This window comes from Dermacentor andersoni, chromosome 11 (genome assembly GCF_023375885.2).
Source record: "Dermacentor andersoni chromosome 11, qqDerAnde1_hic_scaffold, whole genome shotgun sequence".
Classification (NCBI taxonomy): domain Eukaryota; kingdom Metazoa; phylum Arthropoda; class Arachnida; order Ixodida; family Ixodidae; genus Dermacentor; species Dermacentor andersoni.
This window is the reverse complement of record NC_092824.1, coordinates 53,473,319-53,493,755: the sequence shown is the minus strand read 5'-3', so window position 1 is coordinate 53,493,755 and position 20,437 is coordinate 53,473,319. Positions and strand designations below refer to the sequence as shown.

General features: G+C 48.1%; 1 protein-coding gene across 2 annotated transcripts in view; it reads right to left on the bottom strand.

Annotated features, from left to right (window-relative positions):
• Positions 1–19,330: 19,330 nt before the first annotated feature.
• Spt5 (Transcription elongation factor subunit Spt5) overlaps positions 19,331–20,437 on the bottom strand; it is a 53,928-nt gene continuing 52,821 nt past the window's right edge. For both annotated transcript variants that reach the window (XM_050167819.3, XM_050167820.3), the window contains exon 24: positions 19,331–19,684. In XM_050167819.3, the coding sequence (XP_050023776.1) occupies positions 19,541–19,684 (144 nt within the window). In that variant the 3' untranslated portion in view covers positions 19,331–19,540. The remainder of the gene's footprint in view (positions 19,685–20,437) is intronic.

Genomic DNA, 20,437 nt, shown 5'->3' with positions numbered 1-20,437 from the left:
TGCGTCCCGCTTCTTCCCTACGGCTCGCCGGCTCCGCGCGGGGGCGCGGGTGAGGCACGCCGCGGTAGTGACGTCACGGGCGTTCAATCGCGCTCTTGAGCGACGCTGCGTCGTCTGCTCGGGAAGCGGGATACGCAGAAGCCCAATGACGTCACGAGCGTTCGATTGTTCCTTTCAACGGCGTCGCGTCGTCTGCTCGTCACTGGCCCGCGACGTCGTAGGTCAACAGGAACGCGTCTGTCGAAACTACTGCGTCGTCTGCTGGTGAGAGCGGAATTGCTTTGCGCGTTGGAGTTCTTCGACCAAACTATTAAAGGAACAAGGCCTCATTTTAAGAAGTTATGCTACGATGTAGCAAAATCTTTTTTTTTTTCGCCGCTCGTGTTACATGATTGAGGTAAGACGGTTCTTTAAATGGCAACGTTTATGCTGCAAATGTTCGTGTTGCTTGCTCACAAGGGGGCGTGAACGGCTGCGGTTTCTGCCGGTTTCCAAAAAAATGGTCTGGAATGATGCTCGGATTTCGAAGCGGAGCTTCGCTTTGCGACTTAATGCAGCTATCGTCAGGTGGATGGCAACTTCTCCTTTTATGGTAATGTTAAGAAATCCTGCGAGCTGACACATGGGTTATTCAGACGCACTGCCCACAGCCGTTGGGTCTCGGCATGCTGGGGCTATTTACTTCACTTCGGCTTACTTAAACCCACCTGTTCCCGTGAACGCATTCAACGTGTTGTCCTTTGATCGACTCGAGCAGTCCGTCGTACAGTAAGCCAGTTTTATTGGTTTATGTAAAATATAGTTACAGCCCCAAGAACTTTCGGCCAGTTGCAGTAGATTAAATTACCAAGGGGTTGCCGTACCACATCAAAGATGAAATTGAAGTGCAAATAACAAGCGTAGCCTACGCAACTCATCGAAAGGCAACGCCGCGAGAAACGCAGGCGTTAAAGTACCACGTCCACAAAGCTTTTCATTCGCGTAAGCTTTCTCGGCCGACCGCTTTCGTTATTAACATCCCAAGTGGCTGGCAGTTTCTCTTACGAGAAGTTCTGGCATAAGAACTTTTTCGTGAGTACGGACTTAAAAGTCAGTATTGACGAGGTCTCTACTAAACAGACTACACTCTCTTACTTTAAACTTTTCTTTTGTTCTTTTCTTTTGCGGTCACACTGCATATTTACACCAAAAAGATTATTTCTTCAAATAGGCCAAACCGAAATGTCATTCGAGTTCAGTGCATTTCATGCCAAAATTGAAACATGGTAGCCCGTGGAATATAAGAAGGATGACATGAGAAGAATCTGGTATTAAGAGCTTCACAGCGCATGTTTATGAAATGAGAAAGAAATTACATGCAAAATAATTTGTAATAATTGCTTAATCTATTTAAGTATATACCTTTACGGAGCAATCCAACATTACTGAACCTTCAAAAAGAAGTCCAGCTTTGCCACACAAAGACCCCTTATGTGGCAAAGCCAGCTTGCCGATCCTAAAACACGCGTTTCAGCGCGCAAGCCTCACACACTCAGTCACACACTTGCATTGGTATTATCGTATTTCTGCATACGGGGCACGTGTGTGTGTCTGTGTGAGTGCGCGTGTGTGCGCGCGTGTGTCTGTCTGTCTGCCTCTCTGTCTGTGCGTGCGTGCATGCGTATGCGTGTGTGCGTGCGTGCGTGCGTGTGTGCGCGTGTGTGCGTGCCCGCGTGCGTGCGCGCGCGCGCGCACGATCCCACGCCGATAGCATCTACAGCTTCAATTTTTAGCCCCAAGGCCGTCTTGTGCGGCATTCACGAAGCGTGCCACCGCTTTCGTACTACACATGCATCTGCTGCAATGAACGCATAACCGAAGGGCTGCGGTATAACCTTGACCACATGGGGTCGTCTTTTAAAACGATTTTTTTTTTCATCAATTCTATTCGCTTTAGAAGCGAAGCTTTCTTTGCAAACCTGTGGCGGCGCTGCTGCTGCCACCACTACTTGCTTTTTGTTCACTTCGATTAATTTCATAATTTTAGTATTTCATTTACTAATTAGTCAGCTTTACTATAACAGCCGAGTTGCAAAACTGTCCTTGCACGAATGTGTGCAAATGAAACTGGTGACTATGGCTCAAAGCAGGCTTCTCTGCAATAAGAGCTTTATTGAGGAGAAGCCGACTTCTTTAATTTCCTTTGTCTCGTAGGTAAAAAGCTACAGTTAACCGGTTACTTATAATCAGCTAGATTTAAAGCAAACCATTATTGATGACGCTTGCCCTGTCACAGTTTGCTGTCCACGGTCACTTCATATAGAGAAAGGCGAGGGTTTTGTGAGAGAAAAGACAGAGGGCCCGAAGAGCGTGTTGCTGGCATGCTATTGGTGCACTGGGGTTAAGTGGAAGAGGAAAAGAGGTATAGTGATGACAAATCTACAAAACGCTTCGTTCCTGAGAGCTGTTTGCCGTCGGTCGGCCGCCTTCTTTAGTAAGAATTCGGGCCGAACTGATCTGCAACGACTATCCAAGTATACGAACAGCCGGGATGCGTCATGTATGAGGCTTGTACTGCCGACGGGCTCCTCTCTCGCGCTTCCCTGTAGACATGTCGCGCCATCTAGTGGCACTCCTGCGAAGTCCGGAGGAGGCCTCCAAGATCCGTGGCTCGCCGGTGCGTGCGGCCGCTGAGAATAAATCTCTCCCTCACCGCAAGCATTTGTTATATGTACGTCACCGTCAAATGCATGTCACTGACGTTTGCAACACGTTGAGACACCGGTAACAAAGAAGAAAAAAGTATTCGTTGCGCAGCACTCGAGAGCGTCGGAATTCCGTGCTCGGGGAACCCGCGTGACGTAAGTTCGATTACGCCCACTATCAGATAAATATGGAATGATTTTTTTTTCAATGTAGAACGTCATGCACAAGGTTAGTCACGTATTTTTCACACTGCACTACATTTGGGATTGGGTCACATATTTAGAGTGCACTGTCTTATGGCGAATTCGGCAAGTCACGCCAGGGCGTCCCAATGCGCTCCGTTTCATCCAATCGTCGTCGCCCCAGGGCTGCGCGGTGCGATTTTCCGAATTCGCCATTAGTAATCGGCCCGTATATCTATATTTTTTTGTAGGATAGTTCACGTCACAATCGCCATGTTCCCTAGCACATGCTAATGAGAACAGTTCGAGCGTAAGAACTTTCTTTCTGAATACAGACCTACAAGTCTCTCTCACCCCCGTATTCAGAAACGCATCTCAACTTGAAGCCCATGCTCGAGTGAATCTAAATGACGCCTGTCGTGAACGCGCCGAAAAGAAACGCAACGAGGGTCTTTGACGCGTTCGCGCCAGGCGTCATTTAAATGAAGTCAGGCATGGGCTTCAAGTTAAGATGAATTTCTGAATACGGGCGTTAGCGAGGAGTGTACTAACCAAGCTGCCATTTATTTATTTATTTATTTATTTATTTATTTATTTATTTATTTCGTGTCACAACAAGTAGGCGCACGTAGGTGAACATTCAAAAGTAAGAACAGTGAGGATATGCACAAAGCAGGGCACACACACAGCGTAAGCCGGAGGAAAGTCACCATGGGACACCGTCGTGAACTTATTGATCACGCTATCTGCAAGTGTACTGAATGTCGTGTTTTTATTTGCATACATTTGTTGAAACACACTCAGGTGTGCTTTATGGTAGGAAAAGTAGGTCGAGAAAGACATGCATCGGGCCTATATGGGTACTTTGATGTTTGCAAATACAAATTCTAAACAAGAACCGGTCCGCGAAGAACTGTATTGTGTATTTGACACAAATTCCATGCCGAGGTCTTCTTGCACACACTGTACGAACCAGGCGTTGCGGGGATCCTTCGTATGTATGTCGAAATCGCCCGTAAAAGTTAGGGACACATCGTGTCGAGGAAGGAAGGTATGTGCCAAGAAGTCCGCAATGTATCCCCATGTTGAGCACCTGGTGACAGACACATTGAGGCAACCGCAATACCCTCGGAGTTACCCACTGCGCACACGTCGGCAAAGTCTACGTCCGGTGCTCCTACGAGTTTTAATGGCACACACTCACTTCTTCGTTCGTGTATTGCCACACCAGAGGCCCGGTGCGCAGTCCTATTTGCTGACACGACACACCTGTAGCCGTTGACGTCATGCGGACGACCCCAGGCCTCGGAGAAACAGAGTAGGGACACTCGGATTAAGAAGCACAGAGTCGCGCATGACGTCAAGCCCGTTTGCAGCCAGAGAACGTACGCGGAAAGAGCAGACGGCAAATCGGTGGGGCTGATCGAGCAGTGCGTAGCAACGTTGCATGAGTGCGTCAAGGCGACGTTATTTGAGTCTATGGAATTCGTCAGGCAGTGCTCGTTCCGGGGTTTTCGGCGGCGTGGTAAAACGTGAAGTCGTCTTCAGCGTTCTTGATGTAAAGGCCATCAAGTGAAGTGGCTCGACTCAGTTCCATGTACACAAGTTTCTGGGGGTGGCGTAATTGTTGTATTCGTAAACAACGCTACTACAGGGCGTTCAAAATTAAGCTGTATAGTTTTCTTAACATCAGGCAGTGGGAGGCACGCGAAGTCTACCTGTACAAATGAGTTATTAGGCCAGGGGGACACAAATTGAGATAATTATCGCTGTCAGCAGCCCAATGAACTAAAATTGAATAATTACCTTGTTTGATGACTGCAGTAAGTGGACACGTTTGAATTGAAAAGTTAGAGGCAGTCGTGTTTCTACGCAGAATCAGTTGGAAGAATTCTTCTAGCGTGCCTGTGCTCCGAGATATCCGACTCCAAATTTTAATTGTCGTTCGCATGATTACGCATGCAACAAAGTTAGGATCGGCGCAAAGCTCCTTCCTGATGTGACCCGGCTGTTGCGTGCGGCGTTTAGTCTGACAACGGGGCGGAGGCATTAAGATAACTGTTATAACTGATTATAACTCTTCCTCACTATATAAAAAGCCTAGCTAAAGAATGCTGTTAATGTTACATCAGATATTTCGAGTGTGTGTCGGTTAGAGATTTTGGTGAGTATGAGCGATCACTTGCTATACGTCATATGCTATGTATGTGCTATACAGATTATTTGTAGTTTTCAGTGATTATAAGCGACAAATTTTGCCTCGACGCTGTCAGCAGAGTACATCTACCATGAGAAAATGTGCGAGACCTCGAGGCATTCAATACCTCAGGCTCCTCACGTTCAGATGTTGACAAGCAACTGATTTGACTGTAAATATCGCCACTCCACCTGAGGGGGCAAGAGTTATCGCGGTCTTTTCGAAATACCATGAAATGTTTTAGAAAATTTGAGTGGCAGGGTCTTAAGTGAGTTTCCCGAACACAGAATTGGTTGCAATTCATATAAGAGTTCTCTTACATTGTCTAGATCGTCTAGATTACGAATAAGTCATCCTGTCATCCTGGTTAAGTCAGTTTTCTTGTCCTGGCGCGCTCTAACGAAGCACGCCGATCGTTCGGCGCTGTTGACGCTGAAAGGCCTGGGGTCACGTCTATTCACCTCCAGTCACCTTCATTCACCTCCGTCATCTCCTTTAACCTCCAGCCACCTCCAGTCACCTTCATTCATCTCCTTTAACCTCCAGCCACCTCAATTCGCCTCCAGTCGCCCCCAGTCGCCCCCAGTCGCCCCCAGTCGCCCCCAGTCGCCCCCAGTCGCCTCCAGTCGCCTCCAGTCGCCTCCAGTCGCCTCCATTCACCTCCATTCACCTCCATTCACCTCCATTCACCTCCATTCACCTCCATTCACCTCCATTCACCTCCATTCACCTCCATTCACCTCCATTCACCTCCATTCACCTCCATTCACCTCCATTCACCTCCATTCACCTCCATTCACCTCCATTCACCTCCATTCACCTCCATTCACCTCCATTCACCTCCATTCACCTCCATTCACTTCCGTCACGTCATGTGAGGCGCTGGACACCCGCACGGGCGGCAGTGGGTCACACGCCACAGGCCTTGACTCTCGAGGAGTTTTGGGAGTCACTGACTCAGCGGTAAGCTTCCCCTTTTTTAGGGTTAGTTGAGGCAGCGCTAGCTGCACTCGCCGACCCGAAAACTGCAACTGTGTGCAGAACTGCAAGCTTACAGCTAGTGATCCTAGCAGCCGCCTTTGCCAGAGGTGGCGCCGGCCCCTGACACACCACATCGGCATACGGTGTGTGCTGAACAAACGAAAAAACGAAAAAACCCTTACGTGCTTCTTTGAAAGAGATGTACTCTTTTACCTTAAGCGCTAGTATTTCTTTTTCTTGCTTCCATTTGGCACACGACCGCGAGTATGCGGCGTGCCCTCCATCACGGTTAGCGCAGTGACGTTCGCCTTGACAGTCATCTGCAGGGTGGTCATTCGCTCCCCATTCGCATACACTGCGCTGTCATAAAGAAATGGCCAGTTTTTTTTTTTTTTACGCAAATAGCTTTCTTTGGTTCTTTCGCTTGTTTTCGTGGGTGGGTCTTCCACAACCTATACAAGGGCGCCGATGCAAAAAGGCGCCTTTGCATTGTCGTCCTCTTGCCAGGGCGTGGTCTTCGACGATCATGAACTGCTTCGCTTTGCTTTGCCTAGTCGTGGTCAAGGTCGAACGCGAGGCCGTCCAAGGTCACAGAGCTTGTCGCCTAGGCGCGCGAACCCACATGCGCCCGCTCGCACGCCTATCGACACTTTTCACGACGATCCCGTGGGCGCTACCATGTTTGATCACGTGGTAACGCGTCCATTGCTTGCCTCCCTGTTTACAGTGGTATGACGCCGGTGCGGTTCAGCAAACCATTGTTTCGGGTGGTATCTGACTGGGCGGATGACACGAAGCTTTGGCCACAGCTTCAGATAAGATGCAAAAGCGCTTTGGAAGCTAAGCTATGCCCCAACAGCGCGAGCAGCCTATACGTTGCTTGTTCTACAAGCGAGGCTAAATATATGTATTCCAAGCTATCCAAACTTTCCTCTCGTGGATTGAATCAGCATTAGAGTGTTTTGCTATTCGTTCTTTATTTTGCAAATATTCTGAAGCAGCTGTTTGTCACGTTTGACTCATTAAATTTCCTCGGTGCGGTCACTATCCGATTATTTTTTGTCTAATCGCTCGCGGGTGTGCTCACTTCCGATAGATTTGTTACTGCTGTGCAGAAGGCTTGAAACGTAACCGCTTTGTACATTGTAAAACCTTGTAGCAAAGATGCACTATCGCTAGTAACTCGCTTATTCTTGAGGACCGCCACGAAGCATTCGGCTTCGACCATTCGCGCGCTATCGGTGTAGTCCGTCATTTATTGTGCGTGTATAGTGCGCATATATTCAAGTGTTCGCCCATTCACTCGTTGACACGTTGGCTATAGAGTGGGCGTATGTTTCCGTGCCAGTTGGGGTAAATGTGTACAGTTATTGAGCGCGAAACTTACTATGACAGGAAGCGGCGCCACTCCCTTTGTCATTGCTTAACGAGCGGTACTCTCTTGCCGACGATGCGGGGCTGCAGCACTTTCCTTGAAGGTTAGCGATACAACGCTGGCGGATGAGCGAATTTTCGTACCATCGAGGGAAGTCGTACATCTTGAAGTGTCGGTAACACGGACAGCCCTAGCAGCGGTCCGCGAACTCGGCCGCACAGATTCATCTCATTCCTCAATATGTCAGTCACTGTTTTCTTTCTTTCGCAGCAAACTACTGCACACGTCTTCAAGCCGCCCCTCCACAATTTGCAGCATGACTGGAGCACAGTGCGTCAGCGAAAACTCAGTTGCATTTCCAACAGCCGATCGCACAGAAGCAAGGCAGAAGGGATAACGGTTTCGCATTCGTGCGCTATCGCTGAGGCCGCGTGGGATGGATGGATGTTATGAGCGTCCCCTTTGGAACGGGGCGGTGGGTTGCGCCACCAAGCTCTTGCTATTATAGTGTCTGATGTCCTACCAAGGTTAAACAATAAAAAACGAAAAAGAAAGCAATATGAACTCTCACAACCAAGTTTTCTGATCCCCTATTGCGAACTGTGCTTTTGTACGCCTCCGGTTTTTTTTTTTTTTTGTCGTTTCCCTACTTTTCTTGCACCATCTCCAAGCGCCATCTCGTTTCTCTAGAACAAAGTGCTCCGCAGAAAGTACTCTTTTCTCGACTCGTGGCCTCCGTGATTGCGTGCGCTCGCAGGTTTTGCTCCAGCCCTTCCATTCGGCGCGCTCTCCGGACAAAAAATAAATGTAATGTGGCACGCGCCCAGCTGCCCTATAGTAGGATACAACTTCAAAAAACAGCAGTTGGCAACCAAGGCACACGCACCGCGCGGCGCTGTGTTACTCTGCTAGCCAATCGCACAAGCAAACTCGTAGTCATTCGACGTTTTCAAAATGGCGTCGTACTTGATACCTTCGGAGTGCCTGCTGTTCTTGAAGAGCGTTTTCATCGGCGGAAGCGATGATGTGTGCTTCAGACATGTACAAAGTGTATGGAGTCCAAGCATTTCACTCTTCAAAAGTCCGCGGTGCAATTCATTCCACTGCTGAGCCCGTTTTACTCGCGAAACTTCGCTGCCAACTGAAGTGAAACTTGACAGTAAATAATTGCAGCGAAGCAAGCGTTTCATTTCACTTCAATAAACAATTAGGCTTTCCCCGTTCCACCATAACAGACGAGTGAAAACGTATAAAATTACGCGCTTATAACTTTACTTTTGTGTTTCCCGCCTTATTTAGGTAACAAGGAAAGTTTGTAGTACGAACTATTTGCAGTCTCGCGGAGGAACAGTGGCTGGCGGTTATGAGTGCGTGGGCGGGGCTTCACTGCAGACTTGAGCTGCATCTAACTATAGAACAATCTAAGGCCTGTTCACTGTCCCCGCGTGTCGTCACAGACCTTTCCCGACGTCTCACTCGCGGAAACTTCGCCTGCAGTGTATGATCGACAATGTTTTTTTTTTTTTCTTATTCCGTACTTTCGCATTGTTTACAGACTAAAAAAAAAGGAGGTCGCTGACGACAGATATATGCAAGGTGGGCCTTTGGCCTGTGAATATGCCACACTGGCACTTTTATTATGAATGAGGTATCGTTTAACAACATTTACTGGGGAAAGATAAAGCACTTGTACTAGAGAGCATTCACGCATGACTAGACAAAAATTTAAATATAAGGCCTTGAATGTGCCCGACGTGACAGAATCATTTCTTTCAGCCAAAATTAAGGCAAGAGAGCGTGAGAATAAATACATTGCTTTCTTTATTGACGAGCTATTTTTCGGACGTATTGCTCAGTTCATTCAATACAACGCACTGCAAGTTTATTTTCACAACAAATACGTAGTTTTCAGGACGCAAAAGAAAACGGAGGAATGAAAAAGACGTACATTATGCAATATGCAACAGGGTGCAAGCTATAAAAACGTGTTTTACAGACACGTATTTCTTTATCAAACACGTTATTAAATAAACGAAATATAGCAAAACGAAGAAGCAATACTGGTCGTACAATAAAATGCACACATTCTAATATTTATATTACAATGCAAAAGAAAATGAAAAAAACTTGACATTGGCAAAAAACGGCTCCTACTATTATGCTCAAATATGGAAGGACAGAAGATATATGGCGATATCTTATTTTTTTAAATTGTGAATGGACATGTTATCAACCATCATCGTGATAATTATTGCATTATTGTAAAGGAAGTTCGGAACGGAAGTTGGGTAGGTCACTTTAGTGTATGTGCTGACGGTTTTGAGATATTCTACCTAGAAATGAAGCTCGCTCACCTGCAACGGTATATTAAGTATGGGAACAATTATGACCAGATAGCAGGCCGCTAGATATAGGTAATATAGATAATGCGATGTGCATGGTCACAGAATATGCCGGAATCAATGCTAACGTAAACTTACGAAGCTGTCAACATCCACGTGTTTTGTATGTTGCGGCCAAAGTGCAAACGTCATCGAAATGTGCAGTAGCTAAGCTGGGAGTAAAACATTTGCAGCCGTGGCACGTAAAAAAGCAGCTGAATCCTATTAATTCCTTTCTCACCAAGGAAAATTGAAGGCCAAGCTGCTGACGGCTGTACAGGCTGGTTCTGCGAGCGTCCATCGTCCCAATCGTATTTCACGATCCCACATCCTCAAATAGACCGCTATACTAGTAGCATCTAAACAATAATTTGAGAACGCAACAGAACCGCGATATCGACGTCGATAACGTCACGGCCCAGCTATACTGGAACGAACCGAGGTGCGCATCTTCTGAGAAAAATAATCGTGAATAGCGAAAAAAAAAACTGATGACAAACATTACGGATGTCTGTGTCATCTCGGCGGATCAGTCGCTCCCACTTGGCTCCATGGTCATCGTCGTTCGGGAAGGAACGAAATTCGCACTTTGGTCTCGCGGTTGCAGTCGCCACGACAGTTCGCCACGCAGCAGTGGCATATCCTGTGTTGCTGGCAGTTTCGCACATCAGCACATCAAGCAAACCAGAAAACACCGACACGTCGTGCGCGATATGTCAAAATATGCAAAAGCACGCGCGCGAGGCAGCTGCCTCCCCACTTCCTGTCCGGCATGGCACCCGCACACGGGATCAAACCAGCTCTAAAGAGGGTCGACCAAGCCAGTCCTAACCAAGCGCGGCCTGCTGATCAATGCCCTCTGAAAACTGTCAAAGTGAGGTCACGTAAGAGTCGGAAAGGAGGAAAGTGCATACGTCTTGAAAAGTTCTATAGGAAGCGCTGCCCTAGGTGACGCTGTCAGCCTATTCAATTCCGTAATCTCTCATTCCCCGCTTCCCCGGGCACCATTTCTCATTCCATCCAGCCTTGAAACTGCGGCACACAAACGCACGCAGCAGAGCGCTCGGACTTTCTTTAATCGGCGATGACACCTTTCTTAAAGCTTGCTGCGCTTTGACTGAAACAAACATTATGTGTCTTCACTTTCAGTGACACTTCACACTGAATATTTCCCTTTGAACTGGAACACTTCCTGCGTGTTAGGTTTGTTCGTTCGCTAACAAAGCTAACACCAGATACGTAGTTGCAAACGTAGATGAAAGGGGGCTAGTTCATAGCTGTTCGTACTTTCTACCCGCCCATGACGAACTCTCCCACAGATATACCCCTCATACCCGCACATATACCCACGTGAATGTAGTGGGAGTATATGAGTGCAGAACAAAAAACTGCCTCCAGCACGCGCTTTTCCCTTCGTACACCTTCACCCATCGGTTACTAATCGGTAACGGAGCATACAGCAGCGCAAAAATCCCGTTTTTGTCGCCTCATCCAAGTCGCAGAGGCAGTAACGGAGTGCGCGGAAACCTCTTCGACGCACGAAAAGCCTTCGGGGTACGACCTCCGTAGTGTGGAGAAGGAGCCGATCACGCCCAACCACTTGAAATTACGCTCTTTCCGTTGCGAATGGCACAGCCAGAGCAAAAACCTGCCAGCACGCGCAAATCTCGGAGGCCATGCTCCACTCGCCGGTACAAGTGTACACGCCAGGAATATGACTTGGCTCGGTTGCGCTAGCTACGCTATGTCGCGCATAGGCGTCCACTTGCAGATACCATGGGCGCTCGAAAGAACCAAGCGGAAAGCGCAAATGATCTGCAAGGGTATGCGGCGCGTACGTAATCGGCGAGGCAGGAGGCGTAGCGACGGGCCGACGAAGTATACGCGCGGTCGAAGAACAGCGTCACGCCAAGCGAACGGCCGCGCACCACCTGAGAACTCCGAGACCAGGCGACGCCGATTGGAGGACCGCCATTTGCAGGACGCAGACGCGTACACTTTCAAAAAAAAATTGGCTGAAGGCTTAGTTAGCTTGGTTAAGCCTGGAATACTGCGAAAGCAATACCATTGGCTGCGCCTTGCTTCGGCTGATGTTGTGGACATGGTTGCCCTTTGTTAAACTTATGGCTATACATCATCCGACATAGCGCAAGGCAACGCGCGGACCACTGCGAGGAGCCGAGCTGTAGCCCTATTTATCCTCCTAGCGTGACGTCACACCAGCGAGCGCCCTCACTCGGTAGCGCCGCAGTAGCGGCGCGCAAGGCTTCGCCTCCACCATCGATGCCGCGAGCTGGGGCCCTGTCTCTCGGTCTGGCGTGACGTCACATGGTCACATGACGCGCAGCTGTGTAAGGAGGCGCCACGACCACCGATGGGCCGAAAGTGCGAGCAGTATTGCTTTCGCAATAAAAATGCACCAAACGCAATTTGGTGCGACGACCGCCTCGGGTTCCCATCGCGCGTCGTCTGGATGTCGCGGGCCCGCGTATATGGCGGTCCTCGAGCGAGCGTTTCCCCGGGAGGACGTGAGGTCGTTCGGTCTTTGCCCCACGTGCAGGGCAGAAATGCTTCACATTCACTTGGATAATGTTCTAGTATTGTTTCTACAGTAAATTTTTAGACGCACTTCTGCCTAACTATACACAGATGAGCTTGTTAACAGCTCTTTTCTCTACGGAATAACCCAATGCAACTACGAAGGCTACCTATATTCTCACTACTACAAATATAAGCCGTCAAGGGCATCATTCCTTTAATAAAGCGAATAGGTTCCCGTCGAAGCGTTAGGCTGTTCGTTCACATTGAAAATCATCGCCGATGGTTTCTGGACACATTTCTTTTCCTTCGTTTGAGTGCGCAAGGAATCGTTGGTATGGTGGGCGCAACGTTTATCCGAGATAACACGAACTCAAGAAGACAATCTTAGGATGAAAATCAAACGGCAAGCAATACCATCAGGAAAGGATCGAGCATGGGACCCAAGATAAGCGCGACCGAAACCAGCAACCGCACCCCTCTACGTTCCACGCCGCGAATTCACGCACACAAAACAGGAAGGGGAAAAAAATTACGAACCCATCCCCTACCGGAAAAAGGGGGTAAGCGAAGCTTGTCCTACCTCGCATCGAATGCCGAACGTGGGACGAATTCTTTTCTTGATTGCTTGCTTCGTCACGGTTAAGTGACCCACAGGTAACGGTGCCGGATTGCTTCGGCCTCCTACTTCCTCAGCTCGGGGTCTTCTTCTCGTTGCTGTTGGATTGCCTGGGTTCGGGCGGAGGCGCGTTTATAGTCCGACGTTATCGTCGCGCGGGTGAGCGTCGTTAGACGTCGGAGCGCGTTGGTCGCGTCCGGTTACGTTGGCGGCGCCCGTGCGTCGATCCACCGGCCGAACTGTAGACGCTGTTGTTCTCGCCAACGTACGTGACGTAACGTGTGCTACGTGAACACGTGACGTAACGTGTTCACGCTACGTCGGACTACATTTTTTTACGGCGGCAAGTCTCGGTCCCCGACGGTGCGCATTCGACGCCCGGCGTCAAGAAAAAATTGGCAGTGGCTTAGCTCGGCTATGCCAGGATATACGTAGCGAAAGCTAAGGCATAGCATGGTTAGCCTTGGTCAATCTTGATTGCAAGTCCAGGTTAGTCTGGTTGTCTAGCTATGTTGCGGCGTTTAGCCAGTCGTTCGGCGCGCTGTGCGTCTGTTTTCTGGGCGATTCGTTTCCTCTTCATCTCGTTCCGATGTCGATTCCAGGCCTCCTCCTGCTTATAAGAATTGTCGCCGTCCATACTGCCGCCTCAACTGTGGTTGCGGCGCACCCGAGCTCTCCTTTTCAATCAATCCTCCGACATGTTATCAGGCATGCGACGCAGCTGGCGAAGCGAGCGGAGGCGAACGCAACGACGAGGAACGCGGTGTGACGCCATGTGCCTTCTCGGAGCACGGCCACGGCGAAATCGCAAGTTCGCGGCCAGTTATTTGACACCCGCTAGATATTTGACGCGCCTCGTCGGACGCTGCCGGAAGCGGCCAGCAAGGGCAGCCAATCATGGCTCGCTGGCTGACACCCACGTCACTTCCGTCTTCCTCGCCGGCACCTGCTTTTCGGGCGCGCGCTTCTCTGTTCGCGGGCTTGAAATTTTGTGTTAGCGACATGGCCTTGACTCCCAAAATAGCTCGCGTGAAATTTAACGATAAGGTCATCTGCGCGGTGCAGAAGCGTCCCATATTGTGGGATAGTGGAAGGGTCGATTATAGAGATTATAAAGACGGGTGCACGTCTGTACGTCAATCTTTTCCGATTACGCGCAGCGCGGTCATACCGCTCATTTCCAACGCACTCTCTCCGCTAAACAGGCACAAAATATACCGACACATTATTAAAAGCAACCGAAGGAGCTTTAGACAAAGTTTTAGGGTTTTTGTTTTGTACTTTGTTGTTGTAAAGAAAGAGCAAAAGTCTCTAAACTTTATTTGTGCATTTCATGTTGACTAAAGCAGTTTTGCCTTGTCTGGCCACACTGAGGCGGCACCCGCCGCTTTTTCCATGCTTTTTCGCTCCACGTATCCCCAGCCAGCGGAAGTTGAGCGTTACCCCGCCGCGGCGTTTTCTGCTGTGCGAAATTCGTCGAGAAAAACACTCCGTGTAAGCCGGCCTTCACGGACGAGTTCTCGCCGCCACTCGTCGAACGCTGCCAGTTCCTCGGGGAAACGCCTGGCCGTCTCATCCGTTTTCGGAGAATGAACGGAACGGAAACGAAGCAGGGTTGCCGGATGGCCACAATAAAAAATAGCCAAATTATCTCTAAATGTAGCCCACAAATAGCCAGACCCGAATTTTTCGTGAGCGAAAAGTAGCCAAGAACGTAGCCAAAATGTTTGATGATGTTATGCAGGTGCCTTATACATGGTGTCCAAATCTCACCGCGTATTTCCGGCTCCAAAATTACTTCCGGCGCGAGCCACGGCGTTCCATTGAGCGGCCGTGCGCGAGCAACCAGCACCAGCAACCAGTATCTGCGCAAATAATTCCAGTGAGAGCTGCCACTCAGACGTGGATTTGGACAACCCTTATTGTCACAATGAGCTGAAAGATTTCCGATTTACTTATCACGTTGTTGGTATTTACTGAGCCACGTTCTGAGCTAAATATAGTTCACGCCTCGCTTTACCCGAGGCATTTTCCGATAAGAGTCGGGCAAAATATTGCTAGTTCCAACCTCGAGGATCAGCTTCGGCTGGTCACGATCGAGTGCCCAAGAGGCGACCCTAACTCAAGGCATTTCGGAATAGGGATGCCTATCCTAAGCTTGGTTCATAAAATAAACATGTTATTTCTCTCCCGCTCTCAATTTTCACTGAGCACGTGCTGGTGGGCGAGTTGGCTATACATGATTACCACAAAGGCGCCAAATAAAACGACGGACGAAGGAAGACGACACGGGACACCCACGTATGGGCGCACTAACAACTGAGCGTTTTATTTCTTGACAGAGGAATAAATAGCTGTTAGTGCGCCTACGTGGTTGTCCCGTGTCATCTTCCTTCGTCCGTCTTTTTATTTGTCGCCTTCGTCGTAATCTCTCAATTTTGTATTTTTCACTCGACAGAGGAATAAATAGTTGTTAGTGCGCCTACGTGGTTGTCCCGAGTCATCTTCTTTCGTCCGTCTTTTTATTTGTCGCCTTCGTCGTAATCTCTCAATTTTGTATTTTTCACTCGAAAGCAGCTCGACGCTGAGTCAGCAAATGCTGCCGATTGGAGGCACATTGGATTCTGGAGAAAACTTGAAACCGTCTCGCATTTTCCTCGTGCGAAGAAGCGGCAGTTGTGACTGCAATTTGCCTTTGAGTGCAGACAAACAGGACGAACTGCTGACCCATAACAGAAGAGGTGAATTAAAGTTTGTAGTCGGTGGGGGCGAAATTCGAAAACACCCGTGTACTTAGATTTAGGTGCACGTTAAAGAACCACCCCAGGTGGTCAAAATTTCCGGAGTCCTCCACTACGGCGTGCCTTATAAGCAGAAAGTGGTTTTAGCACGCGACGAGCACGTAAAACCCCATAATTTAATTTTTAAAGTTTATAGTTTTGCTTACCACCTGGATTATGGCGCTGACAATAATCCGGGTGGTATTAGTATCGAAAAGAGTTGAAATGCGCAATATTTAATCGAGGATTTGCTGGAAAGATTCGTGCAATATGAAAACATGGGCGTTAAGTTTCTGTGAATGCAGGCACGAACGTGTGTGTTGCCAAATTTCCGAGGGGGGCTAATGTACGTTGCTTTCAGTGCGACTTGGAAAAAAATGAAGAAATATAATTTCACTAGGCAACGTACAGACAAAATCGATTTCATGGGTCGCGCACGGCAGTTAAGTACAAAGTAAACCCTTTTGTACAACAGATGCAAGCAATATACACAAGAATTGGAAGTCAGTAGATCACTATATACAGGGTGTTCAAAATTAAGCTCTATAGTTTTCTTAAAATTAGGCACAGGGAGGCACGCAAAGACCACCTGTGCAAATAAGTCATATGGCCAGGGGGACACAAAGTGAGATTATAATTATCGCTGTCAGCAGCCCAAATTAACTAAAATTGAATAATTAACTTTTTGTTGACTGCAGTAAATCGGTATGTTTGCACTGAGAAGTTGGAGGCAGTCGTATTTCTACACAGTAACAGTTGGAAGGATTCTTCTGCCGTGTCTGTGCTCCGAGATATCCAACTCCAAATTTTTATTGTCATTCACATCATTACGCATGCAAGAGAGTGAGGGTCGGCGTCCTGCTCTTCCCCGGTGTGACGCGGTTGTTGCGTGCGGCGTTTAGTCTGGCAACGGGGCGGAGGTATTGCAAAGATAACTGCCCCCCTTCCCCTCTCGACTGGCAAAATAAAAAATCGAGGAACCCGAAACCGTGGTCGTAACACGCGACCGCGCAGCCTGTAACGATGGCGGCAGCTGCCATGCCGAGAAAATGGCGCGAGCGGTGAAGCCGGAGGGCAGTGCGCGTGCGCAATGGTGACTAGACGAGCGGGCATGGCCTTTGCCTGGGCTACGCAAATGAAGTGAATGCTGATTTCCAAACATTGTAAGCTTTTTTTTTCTTTGAAATGAAGAGCAACAGCTGCACGGCACACCGCGCTGTCATGTCTTGATTTCGCCAACCGAGAGGGGGAGGGGAACAGTTAGCTGAAAGTTCCGTGACGGTCCATAACTTAAGCGAGTGACTAGCGATCATACGTCTTTGCTACAAGTTATTACAAAGTACAGGAAATATATTTTCCAACCCTTGTGCGCAGCAAGAACAAATCGATCGCAACTGAGCACACCCGCAAACGATTAGGCAATAAAACAATCAGATAGGAACTGCACCGAGGAGCCTTACCGAGTCGAAAACACGACAAGCCGCTGCTTCAAAGTAGTTGCCAAATAAAGAATGAAGTGAACACGCGGATTCCGATTTAATTCTTAAGCGGAAAGTTTGGACAGCTTGGAACACACTTCTAGCCCCGTTTCTAGTACAAGCACCGTAAACGCTGCTCGCGCCGTTTCGAAAAAGCGTATAATGAGCTCAGAAAGCACTTGCATGTCGTCTGAAGTTGCGGCCAAATCTTCGTGTCGTCGATCCAGTCACCGTCTACGATATATTTCCGCCGAAACAGAGGTTTGATGAGCAGCACCGGCTTCCTGCACATCCATTGTAAACAGGGAGGCGAACAACGGACGCGTCACCACGTGATCAAACATGGCGGCGCCCATGGGATCGCGGCAAAAAGGGTGTCCATACGGGCGCTCGCGCGGTGCCGCCGGAGCTTTAACAACACAGTTTCGCCACAGGCACACAACTTCGCTTCGGATGCACCTACGATGCCTGCTGGTATCCTCCGAGGAGCTGTCAACGCTATGCAGCAACACAAGGCTCGCATGCCTGCCATCGCTGTACTTGCTTTGTCCTTCGAGCGAAACTGTAATTTATTAAAGTTTGTGCACACTTATGGCCACGTATTTGTGAATGTGCAACAGAGCTGCCCCTGCTTCTTAGAATACGTGGTCCACTTTCGTGTTTTCGACCAATTTCCCCGAAATATATATCCTCTTTTTTTTCTCTCTCTTCATCGATGCTAAACTAGCATGCATACTTATCTCGTGTCAACTGCAACTCGTGCTTTGAAGTTATTGGCCAGTGCATCATAAACCGAGCGTGTGCGCCAGCTTCCATTCAGCCACGGATTTGCCATGGTCTTTCACGTGCGTCAGGTCACATACCATGCAGCCAGTCGTTTCTAAATGCTGGTGGCAGCTAGTGCTTCAAGACAGTGTCTGCACCGCCTTTGAGGTTTGCCCGCATTCCCCCACCTTTTTCTTCGCAGCAACTAATGCCACACAATCGCTGTGAGACGTTGTACCATTTTCAGGATTGGCCGAGGTTGTAACAGATTGTCACTTTGTTAAAAGCTCAGGGATCATGCCGTCTTAATACCGACACATTGCCATTTCGCTGCTCTCGTCACACAAGCGTTCGTGTCACACCCAGGGTTGCTCACCTCTTGCCACAAACACAATGGTATATCTGGTAACGCTTTGCAGAACCAGAAACTATTCTGGATAGCCAGCTAGATGCTAAATACTTCACATAGCACCGTGGTATCTGCATATTTTGTTGTTTCTTTGCCATATGGGGAGGGTAAAGCCGAATATGAAGCTGTTGCCGATATTGCACCGATGGTATAGTGAACCAGAATACTTTACCGATGATGACACCATTCAGAGCTTTTAATGGCTGCAGAGTAATATAATGCTTTTACTGCAATAGCAATTATACGCATACACAAGGTGCATTTCTGCCGTCGCAGTGATCTTCCGTATAAAGTCCAAGGGCGATAACATCGTCATCGCGTGCTGTGTGCTGTATGTGCGAGCCGACGACGTCGGCTCAATCTTGCACGCGCAAGGGAGGAAAGTGGGGAGGAAGCACACCCTCTTCTTTCATGTGCAAGACACCCGGGGGGAGGGCAAAAGATGAGTGGGTGGGTTCTTCTCCGGCGGCTGCTGCGTATGGCACGGCCACGCGAGCCCCGTCTTGGAAGCGATGTGCAACGAGTACTCATAGCTTCGTGTGCGCCGTGTTCTCACTACTTAGTTCACGTTGAAGTGAGAGGCAGCACGAAGTGCATTCACTCGTGGCTGCTGCCGCTCTTCTTCACGCCAGCGTTTTGACAGCGAGTGTTGTGCTCATCGAGTGAGATGTATATATGATTGCTATGTGCGCATGACAACATGCTAGTTAATTTAGTTAGTGAGCGAATGTTTATCATTTTATACAGCCAATAAAGCTATTATCCTCACTTCGTATAGTTATCCACTAATTTGCTACCGCAATTGCTGCTTTGCTTTTTGGGCAAAACTATGACTATCTAACTTCAATTTTAGAAGCTAACCTGTTAAAAAACATTCATAATCAACTCAGAGATCCTACTACTGAAACATCCCTAGTAAATAAACACCGCAAGCCACAACTAACTAGAGAAAACATGTTTTATTCACTTCACAGTGGCAAGAAACCGGTCTCCGATTGTTGTCACAACTTTCCAATGCATTGAAAAAAAGAACAAAAAAAAAGACTTGTGAGGTGAGAAGAATCTGCACGAACCTGTAAGGCAAAGAAAAAAAAAAGATGTGGGGAACATATTGAACAAAAGTATGGCGGGTTGATGAGGCAAGCTGCCTTTAGCTTTCATGGATCTTGCAGAAATGCCGCAACGGCTGCATAGTTATTTTGCCACTGCTGAATATTTTAACCACGCCTTCTCGCATGTCGATGCTGAGCAGCTCCCCGGTCTCCTCACGGTCCTCTCCCATCAGCACTTTCACCTGGGACGGAGAAGATGCAAAGCTTTCGAGACTGCATTCAAGGGTGCCAAAGTACAGATAGGGCTTAAAAGCACTTCTTGTTGGGCTAGTCGGTAGCTGTTCATTATAATATATAAAGGCGCCAAATAAACGGCCTGTCCTGTTCTCTTCTCTTGTGTGTGTCCGTTTATTTGGCGTCTTCATATTTTATAACGAACAGATAGGCCAGAGCAAGTTGGAGGGACATTAAAAAGAAACACTAAATAAGTCTAGACAGATTGAGTATCCTTTCAGAAATCTCCTTTTGTTAATTTTAGTTTATTTTGCAGCAAGAGGTCATAAAAGACACAATTAAGGTGGAGCTTCCATTTTTTGAATTTCACGTTGAAACCCCAGCGCATTTACAGTAGCAGGAAGTTCACTTAATAAGCTCTGTCTAAACAAGTACGCCTTCGGCATACAACTTGTGTTACCACAAGACAGCAATGCAGGTAACAACACAATTTCTTTTTCGCATGCCAATTTAGCAATCTTGCCTCGCCTCAACCCATTCAGAAGGTTTTCAAGAACCAAATTCATTTTTCAAAGTAAAACGACGCAATGTTCGTAAGATCGTACAATGAGCCAAAGTTTGTAAATTTTAGCAAATTTTTTGGGAAGTCAGCAGGTACGGAAGAAGCCCATGACAGAGTTTTTATCATAGAGTTTCCTACAATAATTACTAGAGAGAATTCTGGCACTGCAATTATTCAGCCACCATGGGAATGAAGGGTA